The 14163-nt window shown below is 38.5% G+C and overlaps 2 protein-coding genes across 2 annotated transcripts; both read left to right on the forward strand.

The window, feature by feature from the left end:
* Positions 1–2833: 2833 nt before the first annotated feature.
* Positions 2834–3451, forward strand: SERTM1 (serine rich and transmembrane domain containing 1). The gene has a single exon (XM_015816189.1). It carries the CDS (start codon positions 2834–2836, stop codon positions 3155–3157), a length of 324 nt encoding a protein of 107 aa, XP_015671675.1. The 3' UTR covers positions 3158–3451.
* Positions 3452–7550: 4099 nt separating this feature from the next.
* Positions 7551–12587, forward strand: RFXAP (regulatory factor X associated protein). The gene is made up of 3 exons (XM_015816190.2): positions 7551–8111; positions 10469–10576; positions 11611–12587. Exons 1-3 carry the CDS (start codon positions 7551–7553, stop codon positions 11719–11721), a joined length of 780 nt encoding a protein of 259 aa, XP_015671676.2. The 3' UTR covers positions 11722–12587.
* The last annotated feature ends 1576 nt before the right edge of the window (positions 12588–14163 follow it).

The following is a 14163-nucleotide window of genomic DNA, read 5'->3' on the forward strand; positions in this document are numbered from 1 at the left end:
GTACAGTGGTGGCGAACCTATGGCACGGGTGCCAGAGGCGGCACACAGAGCTCTGTCTGTGGGCACGTGCACTGTCGCCCCAGTCCTAGGCCTTCAGCTGGGTTTTATAAAACCTTTTCGCTTTAGGCGTCAATTTCAACTTCTCGCAGAAAAAAAAAGATCTTGCAAAGTTGGAATTGATTGATTGAACTTTTTAGTCCCAGTCTGCTATTACCACCGCCGCCACGCCCACCCAATGGGCCACGCCCACCCAATGGGCCACACCCACCCGGCACCCGATGATGCATAAGTGGGTTTTGGGTTGCAGTTTGGGCACTCAGTCTCTAAAAGGTTCGCCATCACTGAACTAGTACAACACAAGGAGAACTATTGTATTACTTTGTTTCAATTGTTGATTGGAAAATTGGATAAACAAACAGTAACAGATACAGAAGCATGCTCCAACCAATCCAGAATTTCATATGGTAAGTCAGTGATACCATATCCTTACTTATGTTCCAAATGCAGTTTTTCCCATGCCTGCTGTCTTAGATGGTCAACTACCTTTAAATCGTAGCTCAAACTACTGTTTGCTATTAGGAATGTTTTTCTAACATTCAGCTGCAATCTGTAGAATAAATCATTCCCTATATTATACTCTGAAGTCTTAATTTTCTTTTGTGTTTACATCCTTTCTGGTATTTGAAAAGAGATCATATTCTTCTTTCAGTTTTGTTTCTCCAGTATTAAATAGGCATAGATCTTTCAACTTACAGTACAGTAAAATCAAATATTGCTTTGTCTGAATAATAATGTTAATACACTAATTAAAATAATACTAGCAAATAAACAATAAAAGCGGCCAAAGAAATTAAAAAGTTCCTAGGCAAATATGCATACTTAAAATAAACGTGTAAACATATTAACAGGCCTGGGGGAATATAAATAATTTTACCTAGCACTAGGAACAGCATTTTAGAGTGGCAGAATAATCATGGAGTGGTATGTCACATTTGCTCCCAAAGTGTATCCATACCATGCTTAAATGGTCTTTTGCATTGCCTCCAGCAACACTTCTCTACTTTGTATCTTACTATTCTATTGTTTTGCACACTTGGTGTGCAAAATAAGGTTATTTGCAGTATATTTTCTCTTTTCCCTTAGAAGCAGGACAGGTGGTCCTTTGTTAATGACACTATTGGACCAGAATTTCTGTTACTAAGTTACATAGTCATAAAACATGATGTCATGTGATTGTGTCACTTTATCACATAAATTTTGTTCCTATTTGCCAATGTTAAGTGAATCCCATGCTGTCATTAAGCAATGATGTAGTTGCCATTTGCAACTTTCTGCCAACTTCCCCACTGATTTTGTTTGTAGGAAGCTGGCAAAGAAGATCACAAATGGTGATTACATGACCACGGGACACTGCAACTGGCATAAATATGAGGACTAGTCACTATTGTAAGTTCAAACAGTTGCTAAGCGAGGACCAATTGTAAATTATCCTATAAGAGCAGAAGATTACACTAGCTATAATTTTCTCAACTCCCAAAACCTATGAAACAATGAAAATTAGGGGTTTCAAGTGAATGTTTTCTTGCCTCTCTGAATGCAAAGTTTCAATGAAAAATAGCCCAATGAAAGTTTGGTGTAATATTATCACTTCTTGTTAAGCATTATATGCTTTTTAAAAACCAGGACAGGGTACTTAAAGAAACCAAAGAGAAGTGTAATTAAAAACACAATGAAAAGCATTATGAAAAATCCAACCCAAACTTAACTATAAAAGACCACAAAGGAAAGCCAACATTTCACCAGCTTTAGCAGCAAGAAACCAGTTACATATGAAACCTTTGCTTAAATTAAAATGTTTACACTTAGAGGATTAAAACACCCTCTACATAAAAGCAAAAAGTTCTATACTGCATTTAGTGCTTATAGATCAGCCATCTATTTCCATGCAGATTATCTTCATGAAAACAACTCTGGAAAGAAAAAAAAATCAGTTCTTACTTGGGGTTATACCAGAGCAAAAGACATTCAAAGTTATTTTCTGTTTTCTGAGTGATATTAATTTGATAAGGCCCTGTTAATCATGGTGGTCAGTGGGTCTCTCTGTTTCTATATGCATTTATTTTTCCTTTAAGTATCTCTCAACCTGAGATGATATTTCTATCATTCTAATATGATGATGAGAGTTGTAGACAAGATTTGAAGAGCAAAATCATGCTTGAAACAAGAACAAATAATGTAGTTTCCAAATGGAGTTAGAAATCATAAACCTGTGCATTGAATTACCATTTGATTGATCAAAAAAGCAATCCTCAAATATCTCAGAAAATTCAAAGAAATGTGCTAATTGATTTGTAGTTCTATATTTATATTTAACAAAAAAATTATCAGTACTAAATAATAGCATTATAGAAATTAATTTATTGTGGGTTAATTTCAAGATACACAGCAGAATGCACAGCTCAGATTCCCAGTCTTTATTATGTACTATATTATTTCCATGGTTGTAAATGTAAAATATGTATTCAAAATATCCATGTCTGTTTTTTCATTTTAATCTACAAGAAATATAATTTTTTATATATATAACAATATATCATTTCAATATATTGAATGAAATTAATTTAAATTAATATTTAAATGCTATTGCTTCATTGTCTCCAATTTTTATCTCTTTACAGCACCAAGACATAACATGCTGTTAAAATCTGCTATAAGGATTTAATCACTACTAAAATGGCTCAAGATGCCACAGGTTTTACAGAAAATTCTTTTTGACTATTAAGTCTTTTCCATTGTGTGGCCAATCACACATATTAATAATATTTTTTTAAAAATGTCAGAACTCAACTCCACATCTGGATTAATAGCAAATATTGAAAATGGAACTTTTTTGGAACTATACCCCACCTCTCTCTCAACATCCATGGACTTACCTTCCAATCGCATGTCAAACGTCTATGTTTACGTTTCAATCTTCCTTAGCCTCTTGGCATTCCTTCTTTTGCTGTTAATTATTGCACTTCAGAGATTGAAAAACATCATCTCCTCTAGCCCCTCCTATCCAGAATACACCAGTGATGCTGGGAGTTCCTTTACAAATTTAGAAGTCTGTAGCATTTCTTCCCAGAGATCAGCTTTTTCAAACCTTTCATCATGAGAAGCCAAGGAAGGAAATCTATTGTGCATGGAATAGTCTCTCAGTCCAGATTATGAGTGTGGTTGAAAGACTAAGTCATGCAAGATTTGAACTGTTAGTCAGAGAAGAGACGATTTCTGAACTTTCCCACTTGAGATCACATATAGAGCTCCGCCTCTAATAGTCTTGGAATTTTGTAGTGTTTTTCTCAGCCGCTTCTGAAGATAATGAAAAGTACATTCTTTCTCACGTCGATCTGCTTAGTGATCATAAGGAGACATCTGTATTATTTTCTCAATAACATTAGAAAAACTATTTGCCTTTGACTTGTTCTAAGATTTTTTTTTCAATTTCCTAGTCCAGCTTATAATTTTGAGATCTTTGATGGTCTCCCATCAAAGTACTAACCAGATTCAATGCTACTTAGGATTTCAAGATTACCCAAATTTTACGGGGTGCTACCACAGGCTATGCTCTAAAGGAGATACAACTATTTAAATTGTATGTAGGAATATCTGGCTTCCTGCTTCTGTTTACTGATCTCAAAGCTCAAGGATGTTTAATTGTATTCCCTAGCAAGACCATTCTGCTATACAAATAAGACAATTTTCCTGTAAATGTGAAACAAAGAAAGTAAGCTACTATAAAATCTAGTTAATAATCATGTTTCTGTAATTTTCCCTACACTGCCTGATCTTTATATTTTAGCGGAACAACTATAATTAATATATGTACTAATTACTTCAGACTTATTGCATTTGTTGGATTTGTAGAATTACATACTTTTCTAAAATATGCATCCCAATATAATATCCCTTTCAATATGTTCTGTGATGATCAACACTCACTGATCTATTTAATTTTATTTTCAAAAAAGAAAGAAAGAAAAAAGAATGGAAAGGAAGGGAAGCTAACCTAATGTGCAACTGGTATTTCCAACAATATCTCAGACAGTGATCTCTGCAGGAAGAGATGTTTAAAAAAAAGACATCATGATGGCTATAACCATGTCAGTACAGATAGTCCTTGACTTAGACCACAATTGGGACCAGAATTTGTTGCTATGCAAGAGTCACACTTGATTTTATGACCTTTTTGTCAATTGTTAATTGAATCACTGCAGTTTTAAGTAAAACATGTGGTCATTAAGTGTATCCAGCTTCCCCCATTGACTTTGCTTGTGGGAAGCTGGCTGGGAAGGGTGTAAATAGCTATCCTGAGATGCTGCAACTATCAAATGTTTGCTAGTTGCCAAGTTTCCAAATTCTGATCATGTGCCTGTGGGGATGCTACTTGGATGACCAAGTGAGAGGATTGGTCATAAGTCACTTCAATTTCCAGAATTCTCAGCAAAGATGATGCTGGCTTGGGGAATTATGGGAACTGAAATCTACAGGTCTGGAGGGCACCCAGGTTGGAAATGCTGAACTAGAGTATAACTTAGGCATAGGTGTTCTTGGTTGGGTTCAAAAGTAGCCACATCACAACACTCCCTTCCCATGACTTAAGTGCTTGCACTCAGTGCTGATGTATATGTATATAAGGCCAAGGTTTGCATCTTCTTCTTTTTAAATTAAAGTTTGTATTGGATGCCTATGATCCTAAGGTGAGTGACAAGGATAGTAAGGAAGTCCAGGAGGAGCAATTGAAAAATCTGGGTATATTTGCTTGGAGAAAATAAGAAGAAAGAAGCCTGAAAGTTCCTGTAAATATCCTCATGTGAAGGACTGCCACATAAAAAAGGGGGAAACTGTTCTTTGTTGCTTCAGCAAGCAGAGTAGGAGTTAGGTTGCTTCAGTGAGCAAGATGTAACCTGCAGAGAAGTAGACTTTGCTGAACATTCAGAAAAGCTACCTAATAAAAAGAGCAAAGCTGATTTCTTATACCGAGACATTTAAGCATAGATTGGACTAATTGGAACATCAATCCCCACCCCCCAAGATCAGCCTTGACCCAGCCCTGCTGGCCTTTTGCAAGGCATTAAAAATCTGGTTTTGCCATTAAGCCTGGGGCTCTAAGAGTACAGATGAGCCCATTTTGTGGTTATTTGGAGTGTGGGAATGTTATAACTGTTCTCTGCTGCTACCTTATGCTATTTATGTTGCTTAGGGCTTTAATTATTTTATTGTTTTTTATTCTGTTTTAATTGTTAGTTAGTCATTTATATGGCATGGTCAGTCATATAAATTAAAGAAATAAATTTAGAAATTCATTTGGAATCTTGCAATTGAGTTGAATATCCTAATGAAGATGCTTCAAAGTTTTAAAAATTATTTTTATATCTTAATCTATACCCTACTTTCATATATTGCTATAAGCTAGCACTGTACAAATGACATTGGGATATTCCATTAGAGATTTTATGTATTAAAAATGAATGTATTAATTCCAATCTCTTCAATATTCCAACTGAAATTTTATGTATTAAAATAAACAATGTGTTAATGAATGCCACTGTTTTTGTTTTCAATTTCATGAACTGAAAATACTTTCTTGGTCAAAAATGAAACAGCCAGTACCATTTGTGAGGAGGAAAATTATATAGAGAGTTAAACAATGAAAAGAACAATACTGGCAGCATTTAAAAGTAAGATTGAATTTCTTACAATTTGTTCCCTACTCCTTGTGAGAAAAATTCAAAAACAGCAGAGGATTGCTTAATTGTTTACAAGAAAACAAAAAAGAAGAATAATTGCAAACATTTAAATCTTTATGGCTCAAGACCTAGGTATCTTCAGGATAACTTTCCTTAAATTGTTCCTGCAGTTAAATCAAAGAATGTTGTTAGCAGAAACCTCAGAAATCAGTCTTTTTAATCAGTGCCCTCTTTCTTTGGAACTTTGTCCCCTGAGAGTTGTATGATCCTAGCTCTTACACACATTCCCCTCTGTGGTTTATGGTATTTATTTTTAACTGAATTCTGTTGTCCTTGGTGAAGAAGTGGAATTTTAACTGTTATGTACATTTTTAACCAGGATGGGATATGCAAGCATTTGAAATGGGAGCAATTGGAAAGATATATAAACCTAGAAAATAAAATAAAATAATTGACCATAAGAAAAGCCTTCCTATTAGTATCCCCAAAGACCGAGAAGTCCTTTGGTTAATTGTTCTTCCACTTACATTACCTACGCTATCTTTCTACTTTTGAGTCCAGTGTCCACAGACAGGGACAAAGCAAATAGGACTAGGTCAACAATATGTCGCTACACGTCATGTGACCTGGTGAGTTTTACACCTGTGGTCTAGCTCTTAAATAAAATAAGGAAAAACATAATAAATGTCCCCTCACACAATTTCTACTTCCAGTACTATCAAGTTGTTAGCTAGCCCTTTAAAACATTTTATTTTTATTTTATTAATCAAATTTATATTCACTGATATCTCCAGTCAATGTAAATAACATTGTATTTAGTATTCTCATCTTAGGATCATAAGAAACTTAATAGTTTCTTTTGACCATTAGTATCCAACTTTTCATTGCAGTGTCATTGCAAATATGCTCTTTACCAACATTCTTTCATTGTTTATAAAAAGATTAGATTCAGAGTAATCTAAAAGCTACTCCGATGTGGATAGCAATTTAGAAATCTTAGATATTTGTACCAAACTGTGATATCAAAAGTTTCAATTAGCTATTCCAGTTTCAGACAATACAACGGTCTGAAACAGTTTGATGCCTGCCAAATAGATCACGGACTTCACTTATTTAAAAGCTCTTGAAAACGTGGATTAAAAAAAAGAATATTTGGACTTTGAGATGTAATACTGTACGATACCTGGAACATACATTACTCACGCCAAACTGTTAAGCAGCAGTTTTTCGCCAAACCTACAGCTTATGGATAAAATGTAAGAAAAAATTATTGGCAACAATATGAAGGTGGTCTGCCAATCGCCCTTTCCCAGAGCTTCCCATACAGCAGGGGTCTTCAAACTTGGCCCTTTTATGACTTGTGGACTTCAACTCCCAGAATTCCTCAGCCAGGCACGCTGGCTGAGGAATTCTGGGAGTTGAAGTCCACAAGTCATAAAAGGGCCAAGTTTGAAGACCTCTGCCATACAGTAATGGGGCAAGCACTTGGCGTGCCTCGCGCAACCAACCAAGTCACCAACGCGACAACCAGGCGCTCCTATTCAGCGCGAACTTTTGAGTTGGCGCCGCCCCCCGTCTTCCGGTGAAAGAGAAGCGGAGGTGACGCGCGCCCACTCTTGCGCCTGCGTACTAGCTGGCGAGCTGTCACGACTCGCGTCTTTAGTTTGCCGTTGCTGTGGCAGCCGTGGCCTTTGTGGCCTGGCTGCGAGACGGTCGGGCAGGACGGAGGCTCCCGGAAATACCAGCGGCAGCTCCGCCGCTTTCTCCTCCTCCTCCTCCCCTTCTCCATCCCCGCCGCAGTCGCTCACCTTGCTGGTGATGCAGCCCTGCGGCGGGGACGGAGAGGCGGTGGGCGCCATGCTGCAGCCTCAGGTGGTGCAGCCCGCGCAGGCTGTCTCCAAGGCGCCGTCCGCCCAAGGCGGGCTCATGCTCTTCTACGAGCTGGGGCCGGCGGGCGACGCCGAAGGGGATAGCGAAGGCGGCGCCGGGGCCACGGGCGCGGACGGCGCGTGCAGTCCTGCCGGCGGCCTGGAGGACCTGGACGACGAGGAGGAGAGCGGCGCTCAGTCGGGGGGAGGCGGCGGCGGCGGCGGGTGCAAAAGCTGCACGTACGAGGGTTGCAACGAGACCACCACCCAAGTGGCGAAGCAGCGCAAGCCTTGGATGTGCAAGAGGCACCGGAACAAGATGTACAAGGATAAGTACAAGCGCAAGAAGAGCGACCAGGCCCTCGGAGGAGGCGGCGGCGGCGGCGTTGGCGTTGGCGGCCCAGGCGGCGGTGGTACCGCCCCCTGCTCGGCTACCGCCGTGGTGGCGGCGGCGGCGGTGGCGGCGGCGGCGGCTGGAGCCGCGCTTTCGGGGAGCAGCGGGCGCATTGAGGTAAGGGGGAAGGAGCGGTCGTAGCGTCGGGCCGCGTTCTTCTTCCAGTACTTGAGTTTAGTTTTAAATGTTGAGTTCGCACGGCATGAAGTAGCTGACCGTGTTTAGACCAAGTTATCCAGCCTGGTTCGTTCAGTAAATCGTGGCTCCGTATTTGGAGGCGTGGTTTTCTGAAATCGGCAGGAACGAATCATTCTTTTATATATATCTCTTCTTGTCTTTGCCACGCAACGCTGTAGTGACAGACCAAAGTTCCTTGAAGGAAATCCTCTAGTCCAGTATTTCTCAACCTTGACAATTTTAAGGCATGTGGACTTCAACTCCCAGAATTCCACAGCCAGCAATGCTGGCTGTGGAATTCTGGGAGTTGAAGTCCACATGCCTTAAAATTGTCAAGGTTGAGAAACACTGCGTCTAGTCTAAAACTTGTGCATATGCTTTTCTAAATGCAGCCTGTAGGCCAGTGGTTCTCAACCTTTTTAATGCCACGACCCCAACCGGTCGTAAGTCGAGGACTAAACCGGTCGTAAGTCGAGGACTAAACCGGTCGTAAGTCAAGGACTTTCCCTGCCCGGGAGCGCCGCGCATGTGTGGTTCCGCCCCCTGCGCCGGCCAAGGCGTAGCTGGCAAGCGGCAGAGACGGAGCAGGCTGACCACCAGCTGGCCCAGCCCAAGGGAGGTAAGGCACCCGCCAGAAAAGGGGGAAAAAATGGCGGACAGCCTTGCTTGGCGACCCCCATGAAATGGTCGATCGATCCCTAATGGGGTCCCGACCCACAGGTTGAGAACCACTGCTGTAGGCTGTTGTTACAGTATCATTTACTTCTTTACTATCCGAGTCCAAACTTAATCCACTAGGTTTGTTGATTGTGTTGTTGATGCTGCTATCTAGGTACATAATGCAAATCCACTTTGGTTCCACTGGTGCCATACCCTGGAATAGGTTTCAACAACATGGCTGCTTTAATTATTCTATCCAAAACTCACATCACTTTTTTCTGGTATTTATTTATAACCATGTTTACTAACACGTTACTATTTATTTGTTAAATTTATTGCTGCCCATTTTGCAGTGGGGCTCCTCTGGGCAGTTTACAACTGATTCTTCTGTTGCCTGTGATGAAACATGTAGTACTCATCTGGATGAACAAGGAAACAGTTCTGGCTGAAACCTGTACTTTCCGATTGCTTTCAGGTTTATAATAACAATAACAATAATATTTTTGGCATTGACAAATTCGCCATTAGTCAATTGCAAAAGGCGGCCTTACTAGGAACTGCTTCCATCCTGCGACAATATCTGTAATACCACCAAACATCCACATCTGCGTATTCCAGGTCCTTGGTAAGGACTCGATAGGTAGACAAAAATGCCAGCTCCAGTCTGAACATCTGGCTGACTGCGCAATGATCAATAATAATATAATGAAAAGTTGGAAGGGACCTTGGAGGTCATCTAGTCCAACTCCCTGCTCAGGCAGGAAACCCTATACCATTTCAGACAAATGGCTGTCCAGTCTCTTCTTAAAAACTTCCAGTGTTGGAGCATTCATAGCTTCTGGAGGCAGGTTGTTCCACTGATTAATTGTTCTGTCAGAAAATTTATCCTTAGTTCTAGGTTGCTTCTCCCTTTGATCAGTTTCCATCCATTACTTCTTGTCCTGCCTTCAGGTGCTTTGGAGAATAATTTGACTCCCTCTTCCTTGTGGCATTCCAAGTGTTTATTGTTAAATGAAGCTGCTGGCTGATTTTTGAATACTTGGGGAAACTTTCATCCACTTGTGAAATTATAGGCCAGGGATATCAGTATAAGAATTTTTTAAAACAAATTTCTATCAAGTTTCTTAATGGATTATATCTAGGTCAGTGCAGTTACAGCCTCACTGCTAGAATAGAAGCTATTTACAAAAATAATTTGGTGGGATTCTTACCTTTAAAATGTTTCTAACGTCTCAAATATTTCTGACTTTAAAATTAAAATAGATTTCACATGATAAAAGTATGAGAGAAATATCTTCAGTGGAAAGTGGACTCAGAATTCTTTGATACTTATCTTTACTAGAGATTTAACAATTAGTTTCTAATATTTATTTTAAAGGTCTGAAATTTGGTCTGTAGCTAAAGTTACACCGTACACACTATTCTGTGTTAAGTACATTACTTGCTTGATAAAGAAAACTTAGAGATTTATCATTAGGCTCTATTTTCAAAATATGTTTTACTATTGAGAGAAATGAAATACTGTAGTCAAATAATGTGGTTCACTTATAGTTACCTCTAAAGTAATGTAGATGTTTTTTCTGATGGAACAAATACAATTTACTTTTCCTCTTTTTTGTGTTTCTGTACATGCTAAGGATTGCACTGAAACTTCCGTTTCTGTATCAAAGCAAAGAACAGGTAGTATTGGAGATCGGCCTGCAAAACCTACACTTTTGGAACAGGTGCTAAATCAGAAAAGGCTGGTAAGTGCTATGATTAATTTATGAAAAGCTGCTTTATGAGATGAATATACTAGTAAAATGGGATAAAATTGTTCTGCTACATTTCTTTCATAAGAGCTTTTTAAAAAGACACGTATTTGTGATATGTTGTTAGCCCAACGTTGAGAAACACTGAGTTTCAGGAGGTTGTTGCACTGTAACTTTTAGCCTTCCTTCTACTTACTGTAGGCTAGGCAGGCTGTTGCTACTGAAAATTACAGGTTTCCAGATATTGCTGAATTATATATTCTTAACTACTGCCAGTCAATAAAAAAGCCAATATATTCTGGAAGTGTTCTGTTCAAATTGGAAAAGGTGAAACTTCTAAAGCAAAGGAAATAGGGGGGCAGAAAACAGCATCTGAAGTGCTTCTGGCCATTTACAAACATGAATGATTCTGTCATCTCCTAATCAGATGACTCATTTTTCTGCAATAGCAGTGCATGACTTATGATTGTTGCCCATTTATTTGTATAGTCCTCTCAGTTGGTACAATGGAGTTAGAAAGGATCTTGCTTTTTCCCCCCTCACACATTGGTGTGAACAGGATTGGCACCAATGAAAATCTGGCTTGGGAAGTTTATTCATAATCTGTTTTTGCCATTCTCTAACCCTTCCCCCAGCATGGAAATGGAAGAAGATGGAAATTGGAATGGCAGTAGAGATTATGCTTCTAAAGAGGCCCCAGAGTTTTTGTGCGTCTTAAGTTACTGTTTCTACCTTGGAAGAGATAAGACATAGTTAATTCTTGAATAGTATTCTGCAAAGTAAAGCTACTACAGATCATAGTGTGTCCCAGGAGCCCTTAAATCCGTATCTATATGGCATCTAATATATAAAGGCAAAAAATTTAAAATGAGAAATCTAAATTAACAGGTAAAGAATTTATTTATTTAATTGGTCTGTCCCACTGAATACAATATGCCTAATGTGGCTATGTGGTGACTCTGCATGTACAGTATTCTATGCAATTTCAGGGTTAGAATGGGGAGACTTACATTTTTGTTTCTATGTAGTCACTTCTGAGAAGTCCTGAAGTTGTACAATTTCTGCAAAAACGACAACAACTGCTAAGTCAACAAGCATTGGAACAAAGACAACAACAGTTTTCAGGAGCACCAATGTAACAGCAAATTTCATAGCAGAAGTAAACACTATTATAACGGGGTCTACTGAATTTCTGTAACTGTTGTAGTTAGTTTCATTTTCTGTATTGCCCTTTTGCTTTTTTCTTTGGTTTTATTTGAAATTGACGTTTTAAATTGTTTTTATGAGCTTTGTGCAGCTTCTCCCCTCAATTACAAACTTCCATTGATTCATTTTGGAAGTTATATTGATGTTTTTGGGAAAGATAAACTGATAAACAAGCTGCTTTTTATTTTATGCAAACTAACCTTGCATAAAGTTATTATTTTATGACATTCATTGAAGAAAACAATAGTTACTTTCTATGGAAGTTTTAAACAGTAAACTTTGAGCCACTCCAGTAACTTCTTGTTCAGGAAGCCACATCTGAGTTTATTTTACTAACTGGGGGACTGTAGCACAATTTGGCTCACAGTCCCATTACTGTTGTTAGATTTGTCTGCCAGGCAATCTAATTGATAATTTTATATTACATTATAAATAATGTGTTCCAGGTTTGTATTAATGTTATGTACATTTTGTACACATGGTTGAATATTTAGTGTATTTCAGTATATTACTGCCAGGATTCATTAAGAGGCATTTATTTAAATTTATTTATATTATTGTTGCATTTTAATGACTTATTTGTACTAAGGAACATCCATAGTTTATATAAGACTATTTTAAAGCATCATTTTGTATATTTGTAATTTTTGAACTCTTTCTGAACATGCAGTTTTTTTAAAAAAACTTTTTGTAAAATGTCATTTAAGTTAATTTTTTACATCAGACTTTTTAAAGATTTTGTAATTGTACAAATTACTTTGACTCCAGTGTTAAGTCAAGATCAATAAAACGAATCAATCCAAGGACTCAGTGATTATATGGTTCTATTTTAATTATAACTAAATCTGAATCCAAGCCATTGTGTATAATTGATATTGTCTTCTACATTATCATATCCCTGTTAGTATTTTTCAGCAAAGAACTTAGCTGAGTGGCTTTGGGCCAGTCAGTCTCTCTCAGCCCAACTCACTTCACAGTGTTGCTGTTGTGGGCAAAATAGGAGGAAAGAGGGATATTATATACGTTCTCTGCCTTATAAAAATAATAAAGGCAGGATTTAAAATAATTTTAAACTGTGTCAAGAAACAGATCTAAAATGTGGATTTTTTATTTCTGTTTTACATTAAGTCTCAACTATTGGTTAATTTTTTTCAATACTGTCTGAAATAATAGTTACAGTCCAGTTGCTGGTTATATTCAGTATTCTGTTTCACTGTCCATTTCTGTAAACATTACATGATATGATCCATAATGGAGTATATTTTGATGTAGCAAAGCCTATAGAGTGAGACAAGCTGCTCTTACACTACTAGCTTACCACCTTTATTGAGAACGCCTAGCTGCAATGCAGTTGAAATTACTTAAGAAACTACCAAGCCAGTACAGGTAGTCCCTTGACGTATGACTGTAATGGAATCTACCCATCAGAGCTATAAGTTATAATGGTCATAAAATAGATCACCCACTGAACCAACACGATTTTACCTTTTCTCAGTGGCTCTTAGGTGAACGCCATGATTGTAAAGTGACCACTGCAGTCAATAAGCAAACCAATGGTTCTCGGGAGTAAATGCTGGTTTTCAGCAAAACCATTGTAAGATGTGATCATGTGACCTTGTGATGCTACAAATGTCTGTAAATGGGTTGATTCCCGAGTGCCTGACATGGACTCATGTGACCCCTGGGAGGCAGGCAGCTATTGGAACTTTGGAATCTAGTAGTAAGTACCCTGATAGATCTGTCATATCATTGAACAGTTGCTAAGTGACCAGTTGTAAGTCAAGGACTACCTATAAGCTTCAAGAAAGGAGCTTCCAGGAAGCCATTATACAGGGGGAAATGAAACTTTCTTGAAATGCTCCCATTAACTCAAACACTGTACTTGAGATAAATGAAAAAAGGGACCAGGTCACCCTAAAGAGTTGCTGGGCAACTATCAGCAGATGCAATAAAGATAGAGGAATACTGATGCTTCATTGCCCTATCTTCATGAGGGCATCTCAAATATTTACTCCATGTTCAATCAGACTGGCTTTGTCTTCCTCCAATGTGCTCTAGGCTTCTCTCTAATTTTTGTGCACTCATCTTCCCTACAAGATGATTCTAGGCGGTAAAACAAGCAAAAAATAATTAAAATACTAAAACTACAGATTAAAATATGAAAAACTGAAATTAAGCCAAGAGATGGATCGGATGGGGATGAGGTCTACTTACCTCATCAGCCTTTTCCAGAGGCAAGTACTCCCCCTCACGAAGCCGGATTTTAATATACATCCGGAAGGCCAAGAGGGAATAATTCTCACCTCTGGTGGCAGAATGTGCCACAGGAAAAAGGCTGTTCTTGATTTCGCCTGCTTCAATTACTTAACAGATAG

This window comes from Protobothrops mucrosquamatus, unplaced genomic scaffold, assembly GCF_001527695.2.
Source record: "Protobothrops mucrosquamatus isolate PMUCROS unplaced genomic scaffold, P.Mucros_1.0 scaffold411, whole genome shotgun sequence".
In the NCBI taxonomy this organism is placed as follows: Eukaryota; Metazoa; Chordata; class Lepidosauria; order Squamata; family Viperidae; genus Protobothrops; species Protobothrops mucrosquamatus.

Bases quoted from the DNA above. Each gene is read 5' to 3' on its own strand.
- SERTM1 (XM_015816189.1), top strand. From the start codon at position 2,834: ATGTCAGAACTCAACTCCACATCTGGATTAATAGCAAATATTGAAAAT.
- RFXAP (XM_015816190.2), top strand. From the start codon at position 7,551: ATGCAGCCCTGCGGCGGGGACGGAGAGGCGGTGGGCGCCATGCTGCAG. The intron at 8,112-10,468 runs GTAAGGGGGAAG...GTACATGCTAAG, and splicing joins GGAGCAGCGGGCGCATTGAG to GATTGCACTGAAACTTCCGT. The intron at 10,577-11,610 runs GTAAGTGCTATG...GTTTCTATGTAG, and splicing joins TGCTAAATCAGAAAAGGCTG to TCACTTCTGAGAAGTCCTGA.